Here is a 19501-nt window from a genome sequence, read left to right as displayed (position 1 = left end):
CTTGAGCACGATGGAACGACCCTTGAGCAAAAAGGTACGACCCTTGAGCACAACAGAACGACCCTTGAGCATAAAGGTACGACCCTTGAGCACGACGGAACGACCCTTGAGCAAAAAGGTACGACCCTTGAGCACAACAGAACGACCCTTGAGCATAAAGGTACGACCCTTGAGCACGACGGAACGACCCTTGAGCAAAAAGGTGCGACCCTTGAGCAAGACGGTACGACCCTTGAGCAAGACGGTACGGCCCTTGAGCAAGACACTACCTTCCTTGAGCATGACGGTGTAAAAAGTTCTTTTATTCAGCAGGACTGGGAAATGATCACAAGTAGAAAGATTTTGAACAGACGACCATGTAAAACAGAAGAAAAATAAATAGAACAACCTGAGAGGCCAATATCAGATGTTTCCAGGTGAGTACTTCAAAAGTTGAGCATTTCAGGAGCTTGACGACAGAGCCACTAACCTCCTTCTCCCATCTCGTCACATGGAAAGCAGTGTGCAATGGAGCCACCAAAGATAAGAAGAGGGCTAGGTGGTTCATTTTATCCGGTCTTCAACATCAGTTTGGGGAGAGATATATTAAAGGGGCAGACAGTAATTTCAGACATCAGATTTACTATCAACGGTTATGATGTGGTCCCCAAACGAACGTACCGTGATTTATATCTGACTTCACAACAATCCTGTCTCCTCCTGTAGCTCTGTTACCAGGAGAAGGGACGGATTTGCGAAGTTTAGTCATATCACAGGGTTAGGATCTCATTTCCTAGCTTCGTTTCTCGTAGCTAGATAACTTGAGTGGTTTCGTTAAGGAGTAAGTACTTTAAAAAATCATCCAAATGAGATCGTATTCCTCTATTGTAGGATGCTATTTAGGTTTGAATTTTCCATAAGATTAAAACCTCATTAATCTAAAGAGTTCCTCCTACTTTTAGAGTTGCGTTTTAAAGTCTTAATTTTGGGGATCATACCTGAGCAATACAGCTCATGACTGTCATGACTCTCCCACATCATTATGCAAAGACCCACTCACACTTACCAAGTCCACGGAAGGCTGGTGATGAATTAGATTTATCACCTATATCTTTCGTTCCCTCGCTCTAAAGAAAGAGCAGGTGATTTTTCGCTCTTAAAAAACACGCGATGGGACTTCCTTCCTGTCTGTGTGTGTAGGCCTGAAGGACCCAATCAAACTCTAGTAGCAGCGGCCAATGGATGTTCCCAGGAGGTAGCGACCCCCTACATGATGCATATTACGGTTGGACATTCGGTACATGCTTGAGGCAGAAACCACAGAGCACAGCGGGATACAGAGTTTAGGTATATACAAGCTGATTTTAGTAATGTTATAGTATAATTTACGTTTCCTTAATAACCATTTATCCTCTTAACCCTCCAAGACCTGCTAACATATTTGGAACCACTGACTAAAATACCTGTTCGCCTGTTTCGCACATGTCTAAGTAGCGCCAGGAACAGACAAAGAAGGGCTTCATTTGCTCTTATCCACTCTCTAATATCCGCTCTCCAACTGCCATGTAGAAGATATCGGTATCAGTCCCTTATCGGCATCCAAGCCCCACAGACCCTTCCGTGGTTTCCCCTGACGACTTCAGATAATGATGGTTATATTAATAACACTACATAAAGCGTAAATGTATATGAATGTGTATTAGAGTGGATGGGCCGTTCTTTGTTTTAAGGCGCTACCTCGCTGATGCGGGAAACAGCGATTATGTATAATAGATAAAATGAATAGTAGTAGCACTAATACTAATAATGATAAGAGTAGTGATAATTATAGTACTAACATACGCATGGTAATAAGGATATAATCAATAGTTAATTATTATTATTATTATTATTATTATTATTATTATTATTATTATTATCATTAGTATTATCATTATTATCATTAGTATCATTATTATTCTATACGTCGCTTTGAGCATGATAGTAAAAGTAACAAACTATAGCATTGATCGTTTTGCAATTCCCTCTGTACACAGTACCCCATTCGATTATTTTTGTGATAATGATAATTTATAACATTACTGCAGGTAGTACTACCACTACTTCCCCTGCTACTAATGCTATTACCTCTACTACTACCACTATGATTATTGTCATTTATTGTTATCATTTATTATCATTATTCAATGCGTAGTTTTATTTTCTCGCTTTTATCATTATCGTTAATGAAGTTTGATCATATGTACAGCGGTGAGGTACGCCACAACAACGCTAATGATATGTCATCAATTACTCTGGTTGGAATCATAATCACCAGCACCACATGGCCACCTTGTGATTATCACTTTGGCACAGAGCAATACCGATCGGCAGCAAGACATACGGAATAAAGTGCATTATCTAATAATTCTTCAATAATAAGATTATTTCCCCTCTTTGAATTATATGTCTATATATATGATATAGATATTATCTTTGCAAGGGGGATTGTATTGGTAGTGTGGATGGCGGTGTCTGGCAGTACTTGTATTGCTGCAGAAGGTAAACAAAAATAATCGTGTGCCGCTGCAGACGCCCCTCCAATGGTACACGTTTTTCACGTCATAGTCAAAAGGATGAGGTATGTTGGGTGTCACTTCTTTCACTGAGACGTTGTTCCATCAACTGAGGTTTGAAAGCAATTCATATTCGGTATATTTTACGAGGTATACTCGAGAGTGTGATAACCCAAAGTGTCGCAGTGTGTGACGTGTAATGTTATGTGGCTTGTTCTCACCTGTAAATTCGCTCTTACTCCTAGTGTAAAGTTTATAGGGATCGACCATAGTACTTCTCTGTCTAATTTACTAGGTCCAAGTGTAGTTCAGGTCATTAGAGGACCCTTTCTCTGAGTGTGTCAAACACCCATCACCGTAAGGCAATGAAAATTGTTACCCAATGTTAAAGTTGTACTTTAAGGACGCGGCGATTTGAACTCAGAAATATTGACGAAATTCATATCAATCGATTTTGTACGGTTCAATGAGAATACTGTACCGGCAGGGTTGACTGAAGTAAATTTGATCATTCCTGTCGACGTATCTGAGGAGGATTTTAAAGACGAGGGGAAATGTGGAGCTAAATCATACTGAACGAAGGAAAACAAATAGAGATGAAGATAATCCATGAATGGAGTATGTTTGAAGATATGATACTCCCTACAGTTTTGTATGGATGTGAATCTCGGGTGAGTGTGAAAAGGTGAGGCTAGATGTGTTAGAAATGAAATACTTTCTCTGTGTTGAGGCAGGTTAATTGTATGAGTTGGTGACAGTATACAAGGTGTGGTAGTAAATGCAGTCCACCTCCCAACTGAAATTTACTTAGTTTTTGATGTGTATAAAAGCAGACCCTGCAGTGAAAATCAGGCAAGTATTACCTTATGCTCCTTTGGAAACTTAGATAAGATTTTTATGGGTTCTGTTCTTCAGTGATTTTACTCACTTTATTAGATGGAACCTTTCAGTTTGCTTGATCTTCAAAGTTCTGCCTAATTTTGAGTTATTGTATTTATTACATCAAATCTGAAGATGTAGACCCAGTAGTGTACTAACTATAGCATATTGACTGATATGATTTTCGTCAGTGTTCTTAATTTCACATTCCTCCATCCATGGAATGAAACTCCATTGTAACTAGTTTGGTTAAAAAGGAGCTCAAGACCTTTCCATTGTTAGTGAAAAGAGGCAGGGGGGCTGTTTTGGTGATTGATGGCTAAGGATATTTAGTGTATATATGGATCATGGTGAAGTGCCTGAGATTGATGGAATGCATGTATAGTGCCATTGTACAAATGCAAAGGGGATAAAGGTGAGTGTTCAAACTAGGCGCATAAGTTTGTTGAGTAATCCTGGAAAATCATGTAGGAGGGTATTGATTGAGGGTAAAGGCAGATACAGGGCATCAGATTGGGGAGGAGAATTGTGGTTTCAGACGTGGTAGAGGATGTATGGATCAAGTGTTTACTTTAAAGTATGTGAGAAATATTTAGAAAAACAGATGGGTTTGTGTGTGGCATTCATGAATTTGAAGAAGGCATATGATAAGGTTGATGTAAATTCCACGTGGAAGGTTTACAGAACATACGGTGTGGAAGGAGAGTTGCTTGAAGCAATGAGGAGTGTATATCAAGCATGTAAGGCTTGTGTACGAGTAGGAAGAGAGGAGAGTGAATGGTTGCCAGTGGAGGTTGATCTGCAGCAGGGGTGTGTGATGTCACCATGGTTGTTCAGTTTGTTTATGAATGGGGTCATGAGGGAGGTAAATGTGAGTCTTGGAAAGAGGTGCAAAATGCAGTCTGTTGTGGTTGAGAAGTCCTGGGAGGTGAGACAGTTGTTGTTTGCTGATGATACAGCACTGATGGCTGATTTGAGCGAGAGACTGCAGAAGTTGGTGACTGAGTTTGGAAGAGTGTGTGAAAGGAGAAAGTTGAGAGTAAATGTGCAGGGTTGAGGGACAGATTAGTTGGGGTGAATTTGAATGGAGAAAGACTAGGGAAAAAGAAATGTTTGAGATATGTGGTATTGAACATGGCACCAAATAGAGCAATGGAAGCAGAAGTGAGTCATAGGGTGGGGGAAGGGGGTGAAGGGTCTGGGAGTGCTGAAGAATGTGTGGAAAGAGAAAACATTATCTGAGAGAGCAAAAATGGGTATGTTTGTAGGAATAGTAGTCCCAATATTGTTATATGGTTGCAAGGCTATAGATAAGCCTATGCAGAGGAGGGTGAATGTGTTAGAAATGAAATGTTTGAGGACACTATGTGATGTGATGTGATTTAATTGAGTGAGTAATGAAAGGGTAAGAGAGATGTGTTGTAACAGAAAGAGTGTGGCTGAGAGAGCTGGAGAGGGTGTGTTGAAATGGTTTGGACATTTGGAGAGAATGAAAGAGGATAGGGGAGAAAGAATACTTCCCACATATTTCCTGCTTGTTGTAAAAGGCGAGTAAAAGGGGAGGGAGCCGGGGGTTAGAAATCCTCCCCTCCAGTTTTTGCTTTTCCAAAAGAAGGAAGAGAGAGGGGAGCCAAGTGAGGAAATTCCCTGTTATGTAGATATAGGTGTATACCAAATATAGAATTAGTTACATTGAGAACATTTGTAAGCTTTCTTTTGTGTATCTTTGATATTGATAGTATCATTTGTCATCATGATTTTGTTTATCTTTGATCTTGCAGATGGGTGAGAAAGTAAGGCGAGGTCAACTGAGCTACTGGGTTTCATTGTGTGATGCCACAGAGACAGGAGATGCAAAGTTACAGAGGAACTCCTCAGCACTGGAATCCCTTCCTTATTTTTGTACCACAGCCAACTTAAAAAGTGCTGTGGTCTACCTGTCACAAGTAAGTATGATGGTTTTGTCAATTGTATTTTTTTAGATGATTGATTAAAGATTAAGCTGAGTATAAGATAGCTTTTGTCACTGAGACAAAACTGGATGAAAAACCTTTTCCTGGATTGGAACACATCTTTGTATATTGCATGTGGTATAAGAGTTATATGAAATACATAGCAAAGGATTACCTACCTTATCAGAAGAGTTTTTGAAGAAAATTCCTTTTCATTGATGTTATATAGATAACTGAGAGGGTTTTAGTGGATGTTGGAACTATTGTAAATTAGAAATGTGTGTGTGCAGATGTGGGTTTTAAGTTCATCAGACATTTAAACAGGTTCCCCTGGCTTTTTTGAGTACTTAAGAAAAAGGAATGGAATGATGACTATGTTCTTGTCAATTATAAAAGATAAGTGTAGGAAGTTCAGATAATTTTGTTTTTTATAAATGCTGTCGGTGCAGCATTAATTGTTTAGAAATTCTTAGATTAATGTGTTTGTTTTATGTTTGCCTGCAGGTATCTGTTACAAAAAATGGCCTTTGTGTTACTTCATAGATACCTAAAAGTGTAAATGACATGTAAACTCGGTGGGATAGTGCAAAAGTCAGTATATTTTGAGGTGTTAATCAGCCTTGAGAGGTTGAGGCCTGTATCACTCCATATTTGATATGCAATGAAGTCAGAGGATATGTTTGTACTCTGGGCAAAATATGTGCCCATATGATGAAATAGAGATTGCCTAATGTCCTCAGAACCAGTGATTTAATGCAAGCCACATGTTCGATGACAGTTTCAATTGAGACAAGATAATGACTGGGCAAAATGTCTTGGGATTATGAGGATTAAGTTGAGAAATTAAGTTTATACTCTAAGTCTTACCCCCTTTGATAATTCATCTAGGGGAGAAATAGCATATGAATTTTAAAATTCCTAAAAATTGAATTTTTCTGTAATAGTTTATATATATATGTAAAGTTACTAAAACTTGCTTTCTTATGGCTTTTATAAGTTTTTGGAAGTGAAGTTCCATGATAATGAGGGCACATGGGTGGAAGGTAACTGATTTATATTTGTATTTTCTATTATAGGCTTCATTTGGATCTGAAATTCTCAACCCTGTGGTTGTGACTCCAAGCGGTGTCACAAAGTTAACTTCCTAGGACCATAAAGCTATCGAAACTTTTCCATAGCCATCAAAACATATACCTTTTGATGCCATAGTCATTCATTGTATATATTGAGTTTTATTAAGCCTGAGTTGCTGCCAGTGATCAATGAACAAATGGTGGTGGCTATCCGTACCTGTCACATCACCTTTGTGTTTTGATGCCATATACCTGGGCAAGTTACTGCAGTAAGCGTAGAACCTGAGACTACTCCCAGGTGTGGTACCTTTCAAAAGAATAAACAACAATTAGTTTTGATATTACCAATGAATTTTACCACTACCATTACATAGTGAATAGAACAGTGTTTTGAAAGTCGACTTACAACTGTTATGAGCTGTCAGACTTGAAGTTTTAGGGTATTAGGTGCTACCAGGTGTATGACATATCCTTGTTTACATTGTATCATGCACAAACACCTTCATTAATGGTTTATATTACAATTTTTTATATTATTTTCTATTCTTTACATTCACATGTCCATTTGGTCGTTCATATTTTTATGTGATATGACCACAAGATCCCTTTTACTTGTGCATCAAGGTTCTGTTGCATATCATTAGCAGGGAAAGGATGGACTAATTTGGAGTGAGAATTTCTTTGAGATTGTATTCCTTTTCATCTGTTAATAATGATACAATCCTGCTGAAGGGGGCTCTTCATTCTTAGCATAATTACTTGCAAGCATATTTTGGGAATGTCCATCTGGTTATATACATATATTAGGTATTAGGGCATCATCTGTTCCTGGTGCTGTTTTGCTAATGCAAGAAGGGCTAATCAAGTTTGAAAGAAAGAAAAAGAAATTAGGTATTGTGTAAGTAATTTTCTTAGTGCTATCTACACACTTCTGTATGTATTTACACAATACTTGCAAACCTTCACTTCAGTAAACCTTCTGCTTATGATATGAAGGAAGTTAAAGGTCAGTAAGATTGTTTCAACTTACAATGGATGTAGTCAGTCTCCAAAGTGGGTGTGATATATGGTTGATGAAATTCAGCGTGAATAAAGTAATGAGGATGGGAGAATGAAACAGGGCCTTGGTATGAATATTATCTTGCAAGAATTAAACTTCAGGAATCCATGAGTGAGAGGGACTTAGGACTTGACATCATCCCTAAGTTGTTTCCTGATTCCTGCTTTAGGAGAATAGCAGAGGAAGCAAACTTTTAGAAGAAATTAAACTTCAGGAATCCATGTGTGAGAAAGATTTAGGATTTGACATCATCCCTAACTTGTTACCTGATTCTTGCCATAGGAGAATAGCAAAGGAAGCAAAATTTTAGATGGCAAATATCAGAAGTGCATTCAGATATATGAATAAAGAAATATTCTGTATGATGTTCACATCTTAGGCCAAATCAAGAATATGCTTCTCATGTTTGGCCACAAGATTTAAAGAAACATGAAATACTAATAGAGAAGGTCTGGAAGAGGGCAGCAAAGTTGGTGCTAGAATTAAGAGATTTAAGCTCCTGGAAAATGTTAAAGGCCTTCGATTTTTCCACCATAGAAAAGAGAAGGGTAAGGAGTGATCTGATCATAACCTTTAAACATGATGATGTAATCAGTGAACATTTCTTCAAAAGGTGCAAGTATATAACAATCACAGGGTTTTGCATGAAGTTAAACAAGAAACATGCTAGAGAAGTTGTAAAGTTGTATAAGATTAACTAATGAATGGAATTAGCTAAGTTATGAAATTTTGAATGTGGGCAGCATACAGAAATTCAAAACATTGTATGATTGTAGAGAAAATTAAGAGATGGGGCTGCAAGAGTGTAGATCTCCCTCCCCATACAACACAACCAGGTACAGTACTTATATTTAGTAAGTTTTTGTCTTACGAGTGAACATAACCATTACAAAGCAGATATAGAAATACTTTAAAACTCATTTGTGAGTGTAATGCATTATCTAACTTGGAGTTTTAGGGTGGTAGGTGCTGCAAGATGTATGATTTATTCCTATTTATGCAATATCATGTACAAATTCCTTCACTGCATAATTAATAATTCAGTTTTTCATTTTTATTCTTTATTTTCTGTTTTCACAAGACCATTTTTGATTTGCAAATGAAAAGTTTTGTGTTGGCTTACTTCAGATTTCTGTTTACTAACATCTGTGCACATGATTACACAAATTCAGTGTATCATCACCAGCATTGTCATTGATTCTAACATTTAACAACTTTTCTTGTAGGAGCTACAAGGAATGGGTCTCAGTTGTCCACTCATTGAAACAGCAAGCCAGAGAGTTAATCTTGTAGCTCTGGTGAATGCTTGTTGGGAGGTGACACAGCTTTACCGCACATCTGTCAGAGATAGCAATACACTTCATGACCAGAGGAGAAGAGATGTTGCTGATATTAATCACTTTCAGGTAAAAATATTACTTATAGCTCAGCTTTTGTCCGCTGGTTCAGAGGAGGAGGGGAGTGACTGGTTGGTTTCATTGATGTATACAGAGGGAGGATATTTAAACTATATTAAAGTAAGGTCAAAGATTTTATTTTTAAGAATAGTGAGCATTGCAGTGTAATAGAATTTTAGATGGAGAAAATGGTAGTTACAGTGTTTTTTGAGTTTAAAAGAAGACTTAGAAACTGCTGATGAGTTCAAGGCTTAGGAGTTGTGATCAGAAAGGATGAATTGTAGTTGGAAAGCTGAGTTTGAGGAAGAGAAAGAAGGAAGGCTTATCTGGTGATTAGTGTCTCAGGTGCTGTGTTTCCCAGGGGAATTCCTTCCTGGGGATGAGTTGCCTTGTAATAAAAGTGTTTAGGTTGCCCTGTTCAAATACACATCATCTCCTTCACACCTTCCTGGTCCTCTCCCTAATATATTACCTAATTTTTCCCTTTTCATGATGCTGGCTGTCTTTTTCCCATCTTTGACCTTTTATCTCAATATGTATTTTATGAACCACTCTTGACCAAACCACTTTAAGGCATTTCACCTATCCCACTCTCTGACACCACACCTAATTTGTTATCCTATTTCTGACATCCCACATCTTTTGTATATTTCAGCATTACTATTTCCTTCCCATTTCCTAATACTGCATGCATCCCTTAGATACCTCTTTAGGGCAGCCTAACTCCTAGAAAATCTTTAGAAAAGTAAAAATGTAAATTGAAAATAAATGAATGAACATATTTACTTTCTTATGATAGCATCCTTTGGCAGAAAGAAATCCAGATAGAAGTGTTTGCATACACTTATTCAGGTGATGAGAGAGTACCTATCTGCTTAAGAGGTGTTATGATGATATTGTCCCCAAATGGCAAGGCTTGTGCATAATGCATACTACATTCTTGCTTGTTGAATTCTACAGTACTGTTTGTCACCTGTGTGATACCCCATGAATAATTGTCCATTCAAGGTTCATCAGGGATTGGCTTTAGCAATGAGTTGGATCTACTTTTAGATGTTTCTGGGGTTTTTGATAATTGTGTCTTTCCCTACACTTTCAAGATTTGGAACTCTCTTCCCTCACATGTCTTTCCCAATTACTGACCTGGCATATTTTAAAAGACTGGTTTTTACTTCCATCGTGATGTATAAATACTTTCCCTTGTCTCCTCTTTTCCATAACCTTTTCTATATTTCAATTAAGACAACCTTGATGTGGATTTTTGACTGTGACTGGAGCTTCCAATGTTTGCCTTGAAGATTGTGTATGAGAAATACTTAGAAAAACAGATGGATTTGTATGTAGCACTTTTGGATCTGGAGAAGGCACATGATAGGCTTGATTGTGGAAGGACTTAAAGAGTGTATGGTGTAGGAGGTAAGTTGCTAGAAGCAGTGAAAAGTTTTTACCGAGGATGTAAGGCATGTTTACGAGTAGGAAGAGAGAAGAGTGATTGGTTCCCAGTGAATGTTGGTCTTCAGCATGGGTGTGTGATGTCTCCATGGTTGTTTAATTTGTTTATGGATGGGGTGGTTAGGGAGGTAAGTGCTAGAGTTTTGGAGAGAGGGGCGAGTATGCAGTCTGCTGGGGATGAGAGGGCCTGGGAAGTGAGTCAATTGTTGTTCGCTGATGATACACCTCTAGTGGCTGATTTGAGTGAGAAACTGCTAAAGTTGGTGACTGAGTTTGAAAAAGTGTGAGAAAGGAGAAGCTTGAGAGTAAATGTGAATAAGAGCAAGGTTATTAGGTTCAGTAGGGTTGAGGGACAAGTTAATTGGGATATGAGTTTGAATGGAGAAAAATTGGAGGAAGTGAAGTGTTTTAGATATCTGAGAGTGGAACCATGGAAGTGGAAGTGAGTCACAGGGTGGGGGAATGGGCAATGGTTCTGGCGGCGATGAAGAATGTGTGGAAGGAGAGAACATTATCTTGGTGAGCAAAAATGGGTATGTTTGAAGGAATAGTAGTTCCAACGATGTTATATGGTTGAGAGACATTGGCTATAGATAGGGGTGTATGGAGATGTGTTGGAAATTAAATATTTGAGGACAATATGTGGTATTAGGTGGTTTGATTAAGTAATGAAATGGTAAGAGAGATGTGTGGAAATGAAAAGAGTGTGGTTGAGAGAGCAGAAGAGGGTGTGTTGATATGGTTTGGACATACGGAGAGAATGAGTAAAGAAAGATTGACAAAGAGGATATATTTGTCAGAGGTTGAGGGAACAAGGAGAAGCAAGAGACCAAATTGGAGGTGGAAAGATGGAGTGAAAAAGATTTTGAGTGATCGGTGCCTGAACATACAGGAGGGTGAAAGGCATGCAAAGAATAGCGTGAATTGGAACGATGTGGTATACTGGGGTCGACATGCTGTCAGTGAACTGAACCAGGGCATGTGAAATGTCTGAGGTAAACCATGGAAAGGTCTGTGGGGCCTGGGTGTGGATAGGGAGCTGTGGTTTTGGTGCATTACATAAGACAGCTAGAGACGGAATGTGAACGAATGTGGCCTTTTTTATCTTTTCCTGGCACTACCTCGCTGAAGCATGGGGTAGCAATAATGTTTTCTGTGGGGCGGTGTATCGCCAGGAATGGATGAAGGCAAGCAAATATGAATATGTACGTGTGTATATATATGTATATGTCTTTGTATGTGTAAATGTTGAGAAGTTGTGTCGAGATTGGATGCAGATCAAGTGAGAGAACAAGGAGCATATTTGAGGGATGTAGAGGAATGCATTATCAAGTCAAAAGCATATGAGGGCATTTGGTTATTTGTGGAAGAAAGGGAATCATACCATCCATTCCCCCAATTTGTTGTGCTGATGAACTTGGTTTTTCTTTTATCAGTTGATGTCTGGATTCAGCTTGTATACAAGTTGAAAGCAGAAGTAGATTCTAAAGGAGATCATAAACAGTTGCACATTTTTCTAGAGTTTGAGTTGTAAACAGCTGAATTGCAGTTAGTAGTTGTTTGAAGACAGTGGTTAGTACTTGAGGTAGTTTTGCTTGTTGTCATGGCCCATTTACTTTGACTACATATGACTGAAAGTAAATCTTTTAAGCTTTTTATATCAGACTACATTGATTTTTCTCCTGATTTTAAAAACTCTCTCAGGAAATAACATTATATAATCTTAACACAACAGAACAACATACGAGATCTTCGAGGGAGCGTTGAGGAAAAAGAACGACTGGTGTGTGATGCCCAAGAAAAGGAAAGACAAGCCATCTCTGTCAGCAAAGCTTTAGCCTCCAAACTTAAGGCAGAAAAAGAAGAGGTATTACTTCAATTAAAGATTACACTTGTTTCTTTATCGGGGATATGAACATTTAGATAGTTTAGTACCTTATTATCATAGTTTTCCTTTTTCACCTGAGACTTTATATTTTTGAAGTTATATAAAAAGGGTCATGGTTGCGAGGTGTGGGCTATGGATAGAGTTGTGCGCAGGAGGATGGATGTGCTGGAAATGAGATGTTTGAGGACAATGTGTGGTGTGAGGTGGTTTGATCGAGTAAGTAACGTAAGGGTAAGAGAGATGTGTGGAAATAAAAAGAGCGTGGTTGAGAGAGCAGAAGAGGGTGTTTTGAAATGGTTTGGGCACTTGGAGAGAATGAGTGAGGAAAGATTGACCAAGAGGATATATGTGTCGGAGGTGGAGGGAACGATGAGAAGTGGGAGGCTAAATTGGAGGTGGAAAGATAGAGTGAAAAAGATTTTGTGTGATCGGGGCCTGAACATGCAGGAGGGTGAAAGGAGGGCAAGGAATAGAGTGAATTGGATCTATGTGGTATACCGGGGTTGACGTGCTGTCAGTGGATTGAATCAGGGCATGTGAAGCGTCTGGGGTAAACCATGGAAAGCTGTGTAGGTATGTATATTTGCGTGTGTGGACGTATGTATATACATGTGTATGGGGGTGGGTTGGGCCATTTCTTTCGTCTGTTTCCTTGCGCTACCTCGCAAACGCGGGAGACAGCGGGAAAAAAAAAAATAAAAAAATAAAAAGATTATTTGATCCTACAGTTTCAAAGGTATTCATATGGGCGAAGAAAATCACTGTAAATTTCTATTTTGTCCCTACGATCATTTTGATAATGTGCAGAAGTTTTGTAGTTGAGTCAACCCGAAGTGCTAAGAGGTGTGGGAGTAAGGCCCAAGTAAGGCATGTGTTACTGGTAATTTTTTTTTAATCCAACAATTGATTAATCATTATTGTCATTTTATATCTCATGAGTAAAGCTTTTCATGTTACTATCTCTGTGATTTATTGATAATTTTTCCTTAGCAGAAAAATTATAAAGTTTTCCATGATGGCAACTTCGTTGACACTTAATAGTTTTCGACTCATCTACTCGCCTTTTACTTTCATGTCTTTTTTTTTTTTTGTGAAACTTGGAGTCTTAGTAAGGGGGTAATTTAATCAATACTCACTTATATCCTATTTTTCAGAGTGAGGCAGCAGCATTACACAACCCTTTCTTTTAGCTTTACATATTTTCATCTTGCAAAGTGGGAAGGTGAATTTACTCTTATTGTGTCTTTCTTATTCAAAATTTGTTTGTTCATTTCTGTCTGTATTAGTCTTTTGATTATTTATCAGAAGGCATCAAGAAATAGTCCACTTCAGTTTATATAATCACTAATGCCTATATTTGTCAAAATACCACTGCTAGACCTGCCAAAAGTTAAGAGATCAAACATAAAATTGCTAGCTGCTGCCTTGTTTTGGTCTCTGTTATTGCTTGAAGAGCCAGTGTCCATGAACTCCCTATCCACATTATTCAAGGATAGATCATCATCATCAACTACTTCAGGATTGTCATCTCCCTAGTCCTTTAAATCTTGCAAAAGCCACTCTTTTTCCTGTATAGGAAAGTCAAAGGAATGTACTGTCTTTGGCATGGCTGAAGGTAGACTGACAGTGTGGAGAAAGTATTGTGCAAAGCCAACTCAGTAGCTACCTAGGTTGTTTCAGTGCACAATTTAAAAGAACTGTGGACTGTTAACATCCTGAGACAAGTTTGAATATTTGAAAATAGTCAATTTTCCTTTACTCTTCTGTTTTCTATGATAAGCAGATTTATTGCCTTTAACTTCTCAAAGTAAATGTGCTCTATGTTTTCAGATACCATCTTTGTTGTCTTTCTTTGGGCCTTCTCTCATGCATCTTTATGCTTCAATAAGTGCAGTAACCAAACTTTAGAAGCATGTTCTAATGGTCTAAGTTGTGAATAGCATGCTGAACAGTTATATATCCATGTACTTAAACGAAATTCTATCATTTGCAAGCAAGCAGACTGTTTGTCTCCATGATTAACATGAGATAATAATGGCATGTTAGATAGAGTAGCAATCCCCAGATTCCAATTATTCACAGATTTCAATAACACTTTTGCTTCTTAATAATGTTAACTTAAGGCCTATCCTTGTTTTGACCTATCCTCGATGGTTTGTTTTTATCCAGTTTCAATTTCATCAGCCATGGAACAGGCTAACCTTGGAGCTCATCTGAGTGCCTTTGTAAGTTGATGCTTTACCCATCATTTTTTCATACTGATGTGTAAATCCAGTCCTTCTATCAATTTTTTTTGTTTTTTTGGTATAATTATGAAAACATAAGTCATTTTCAGTCTGTATGAAATTGATGCATGAATGCAGAATAAATCTACCTTTCATACTTTACATGAAAGCCACAAAAAATTGGAATGTCCTTTTGATAAAATCAGGATGTCACAGTAATTGTCGCTTTAAAGGGACATTATAATTCTTTGATCTCTCTCATTTGTTATACAAAATTGTCAAAATAGTTATTGTGTTTTTTAACTCAAGTGAACCAATTTTTACACAGGTGAATGCAGGTAGACTTTAGCCTTATGTGGTGAATAGAATTAATGTGGTTGTTAAAAGTTTGTTTTTTTTTTTTTTTTTTTTTTTTTTTTTTGCCGCTGTCTCCCGCGTTTGCGAGGTAGCGCAAGGAAACAGAAGAAAGAAATGGCCCAACCCACCCCCATACACATGTATATACATACGTGTGAAGCATATTTATTTATTTATTTATTATACTTTGTCGCTGTCTCCCGCATTAGCGAGGTAATGCAAGGAAACAGATGAAAAAATGGATCAACACATACAAATGTATATACATACATGTCCACACATGCACATATACATACCTATACATTTCAACATATACACATATATACATACACAGACATATACATATGTATGCATGTACATAATTTATATTTGCTGCCTTTATTCATTCCTGTTGCCATCCTGCCACACATGTAATGACAACCCCCTCCACCTGCATGCACATGATGTAGTGCTAGGAAAAGACTACAAAGGCCACATTTGTTCACACTTAGTCTCTAGCTGTCATGTGTAATGCACCAAAACAACTGCTCCCTTTCCACATCCGAGCCCCACAAAACTTTCCAGGGTTTACCCCAGACACTTCACATGTCCTTGTTCAATCCATTGACAGCACGTCGACCCTGGTATACCACATTGTTCCAATTCACTCTGTTCCTTACACGCCTTTCACCCTCCTGCATGTTCAGGCCCTGATCACTCAAAATCTTTTTCACTCCATCTTTCCACCTCCAATTTTGTCTCCCACATCTCCTCGTTCCCTCTACATCTGACACATATATCCTCTTTGTCAATCTTTCCTCACTCATTCTCTCCATGTGACCAAACCATTTCAATACATCCTCTTCTGCTCTCTCTACCACACTCTTTTTATTACCACACTTCCCTCTTTCCCTTTCAATATTTACTCGATCAAACCACCTCACACCACATATTGTCCTCAAACATCTCATTTCCAACACGTCCACCCTCCTCCACACAACCCTATCTATAGCCCATGCCTCGCAACATTTTTGGAACCACTATTTCTTCAAACATACCCATTTTTGCTTTCTAAGATAATGTTCTCACCTTCCACACATTCTTCAACGTTCCCAGGACTTTCGCCCCCTCCCCTACCCTGTGACTCGCTTCCACTTCCATGGTTCCATCTGCTGCCAAATCCACTCCCAGATATCTAAAACACTTCTTTTCCTCCAGTTTTTCTCCATTCAGACTTACCTCCCAATTGATCCCTCAACCCTACTGTACCTAATAACCTTGCTCTTATTCACATTTACTCTCAGCTTTCTTCTTTCACACTCTTTACCAAACTCAGTCACCAGCTTCTGCAGTTTCTCACCGATATCAGCAACCAGTGCTGTATCATCAGCGAACAACAACTGCTTCACCTCCCATTCACTCTCATCCACAACAGACTGCATACTTGCCCCGCTCTCCAAAACTCTTGCATTCACCTCCCTAACAACCCCATCCATAAACAAATTAAACAACCATGGAGACATCATATACCCCTGCCGCAAATGGACATTCACTGGGAACCAGTTACTTTCCTCTCTTCCTACTCATACACATGCCTTACATTTTCGATAAAAACTTTTCACTGCTTCTAGCAACTTACCTCCCACAACATATACTCTTAATACCATCCACAGTGCATCTCTATCAGCCCTATCATATGCCTTCTCCAGATCCATAAATGCTACATACAAATCCATTTGCTTTTCTAAGTATTTCTCACTTACATTCTTCAAAGCAAACACCTGATCCACACATTCTCTACCAGTTCTGAAACCACACTGCTCTTCCCCAATCTGATGCTCTATACATACCTTCATCCTCTCAATCAATACCCTCCCACATAATATCCCAGGAATACTCAACAGACTTATACCTCTGTAATTTGAACACTCACCTTTATCCCCTTTGTCTTTGTACAGTGGCACTATGCATACATTCCGCCAATCCTCAGGCACTTCACCATGAGCCATACATACATTGAATATCCTCACCAACCAGTCAACAATACAGTCACCCCCTTTTTAAATAAATTCCACTGCAATACCATCCAAACCCACTGCCTTGCCAGCTTTCATCTTCGCAAAGCTTTCACTGCCTCTTCTCTGTTTACCAAATCATTCTCCCTGACCCTCTCACTTCGCACATCACCTTAACCAAAACACTGTATATCTGCCATTCTATCATTTTACACATTCAACAAACCTTCAAAATACTCACTCTATCTCCTCACATCACCACTACTTGTTATTACCTCCCCATTAGTGTGAAGTGCTTATGATAAAAAAAAACTCATGTTTCATTTTGGCACACAGGACATTGGTTGATGTTGTGTATAGGTGAATTGAGAGGCTGTTAATACTTGATCCACCATATGTAAAGAGAAATATGAGTTAAAGGACTTGATTTATACAGGTGCGGAAATTGGGTAGTGTGTTGCAGCAGAGAGAAGCACATCACCAGCATGAACTACGGAAGAAAGAGGTATTTACCATTTAATCCTTAGCATTTGTAACTACTTATCTTTACCAAATATTTTGCACTCATTGTATCACATCTCTTTAACATTCTCTACTGTTTTACAACTTAGTAAATTTTTGTATGCTGCATGCATTAACCAAGTCTTCAGTTATTTGTCCCTTTCACTCTTATGTACACATACTATGAAACAATTCCTTCCACTCTTATACTTTGAAAAGACTTTAACATTTTTCTTAAGAAGTTTCTTGCCTTATTTCTTGTTAAGTCCTCAGGTTATTCTATCTTTACATTTCTTGAAGAAGTGTTCACCAAGTGTCATCAGTCAGTTTTGAAAAACTTTAAGGGAGGGATCAGGTCAACCCTCATCCTTCTCTCCTCCAAGGTAGGGCAGATGTATGGCCTATAGCCTTTTATCTGCAACTCATTTCTCAATTCTAGAACCATCTTTGTTGCTCTCCTCTGGACATTGCCTTTCATCTCAGCAGTGACTAAACTGGAGAATCATATATTGCAGTTTTAGCCTTTTGTGTTATTTGAATAGCTCATTAAATATTGCCAGATCAGTGAACTTGAATGCAGTTGTATTATTTGCTTGCAGACAGTAGGTGTCCATTGCTGTTCTAAGTTGGGAACTAGTCAATAGGTCCAGGATGATGTTAGTGCCCAAGTCCTTCTCACAAATCCTTGCAGCTTATTATACCCTTTTCTCACACTTTGAAAGCTCTAAGAATTCTTGAAAGCGACCCATGGCTCTTGACTGTTCAGAAGTGTTTCTCTTAGAGTCAGTGGCTTATGTCAAGAAGGAGGTTCTCTTTGAACAGTACAAAAGAGAGACTTTTGGAAGGGACATAGAATTGTGAAGTTAATGTTTTCATTATCAAATTTGTTAGGTCTCCACCTGGCTCAGACCCTTGTCTTTTAATGGCTCATTTTTTGTTTATCAGTATTACATAGAATTAGTAAAAGGTTTGTCAAAGATTGAAAGAATGTTAATAGTCATCTATGTTGAGTTATAGTGGAAAAAAGAACAAAAGTGGTAGTATGAGGGTTGTTAGATATACTTTTGGCTGAAGAACAGAGACTTGTCAGTGCAAGAAGAGGTTGTCATATATGCTTTGTTTAAAAGAATACTCTACCTCATTGTTGCTATAGTTTTTGGCAGAAGTGAAAACTAAATGCAAGTTGGAGGAATGATTTTTTTTTCTTTTTTCTTTTTTTTCTTTTTCTTTTTTAGACTCCAGTCACAGATAGAAGTCCACATCAAGGTTGGGCCTTGGTTGAAGTATAGAAAAGTTAATGAAAGGGAAAAAGAAGAGACAAGGTAAAGTATTTAAAAATTTTGAAGGAAGTGAAAACCTGCCTTTTGAAATGTGCCAGGTCATAGTTATTGGGAAAGACATGAAAGGGTAGAGAGTCCCAAAGCTTCAAGGCATAGGGAAAGAAACTGTTATCAGAATGACCCACCCTTGACTTGCCAGCGGTTGTACAGCAATCATATGATGTGATAGCTTGCCAAGTATTGTGTGGTCTAACTAGTGATGGGGTTACACAAGCAACCAGCTTACTGGAGCAAATAACTGAGTAACACTTACAGAAGAGGAAAAGTGAACCAAAAAATTGCGATGGAGGGCAAGCAGGTCAAGTTTTGAAGTTAACATGATTGAGTTTATAAGTCTGACTACTTTTGACTCAATTCTGTCAAGTAAGGATACAGACATATAACCACCCCAGACAGGAGAATAATGCTCCATACAAGGAAGGATCAGTCCTTTCTAGAAATGGAGCAGCTGTTTGGAAGAAGATTCTTTGACCAAACAGGGCTCCCAGTTTTGTAGAGGCAGACTTGGCTATTTCTATGATTTGGGGCTACCAAGAAAGAGTGGATGTTACAGTAATGTCATGTGTGTTTATTGAGTCAAGAAGTGGAATTACAAAACTGTCAGAGGAGAGGAAAGTTATAAGGAATTTTTGACAGAGAGATTGGTAGAAATTGGGTCTTGCAGGCATTAACCTTAACCAAATATCATCTACCCCACTGAGATAACTTGTCCAATTCTTAAATTTATTGAAGAAGTTGTGTTGAGAAGAGATGCAGATTGAGTAAGAGGAGCGAAATTGAAGGATATGGAGGAATGCAGTGTTAAATTGTTAGCATATGAGTGCATTAGGTTATTTGCAGAAAAAGGAA

General features: G+C 38.3%; 1 protein-coding gene across 2 annotated transcripts in view; it reads left to right on the top strand.

The window, feature by feature from the left end:
- Positions 1–2462: 2462 nt before the first annotated feature.
- LOC139765454 (afadin- and alpha-actinin-binding protein B-like) overlaps positions 2463–19501 on the top strand; it is a 60457-nt gene continuing 43418 nt past the window's right edge. Inside the window, exons 1-5 of one of the 2 annotated variants that reach the window (XM_071692835.1) lie at positions 2463–2599; positions 5195–5359; positions 8725–8904; positions 12083–12214; positions 17248–17316. In XM_071692835.1, the coding sequence (XP_071548936.1) occupies positions 5195–5359; positions 8725–8904; positions 12083–12214; positions 17248–17316 (546 nt within the window). In that variant the 5' untranslated portion in view covers positions 2463–2599. Of the gene's footprint in view, positions 2600–3115; positions 3206–5194; positions 5360–8724; positions 8905–12082; positions 12215–17247; positions 17317–19501 lie in introns of those variants that run through there. The other variant, XM_071692828.1, reaches the window with a different exon arrangement.

This window comes from Panulirus ornatus, chromosome 4, assembly GCF_036320965.1.
Source record: "Panulirus ornatus isolate Po-2019 chromosome 4, ASM3632096v1, whole genome shotgun sequence".
NCBI classification, from domain to species: Eukaryota; Metazoa; Arthropoda; class Malacostraca; order Decapoda; family Palinuridae; genus Panulirus; species Panulirus ornatus.
Note: the sequence above shows the minus strand (reverse complement) of the source record. Positions and strands in the feature narration are given on the sequence as shown.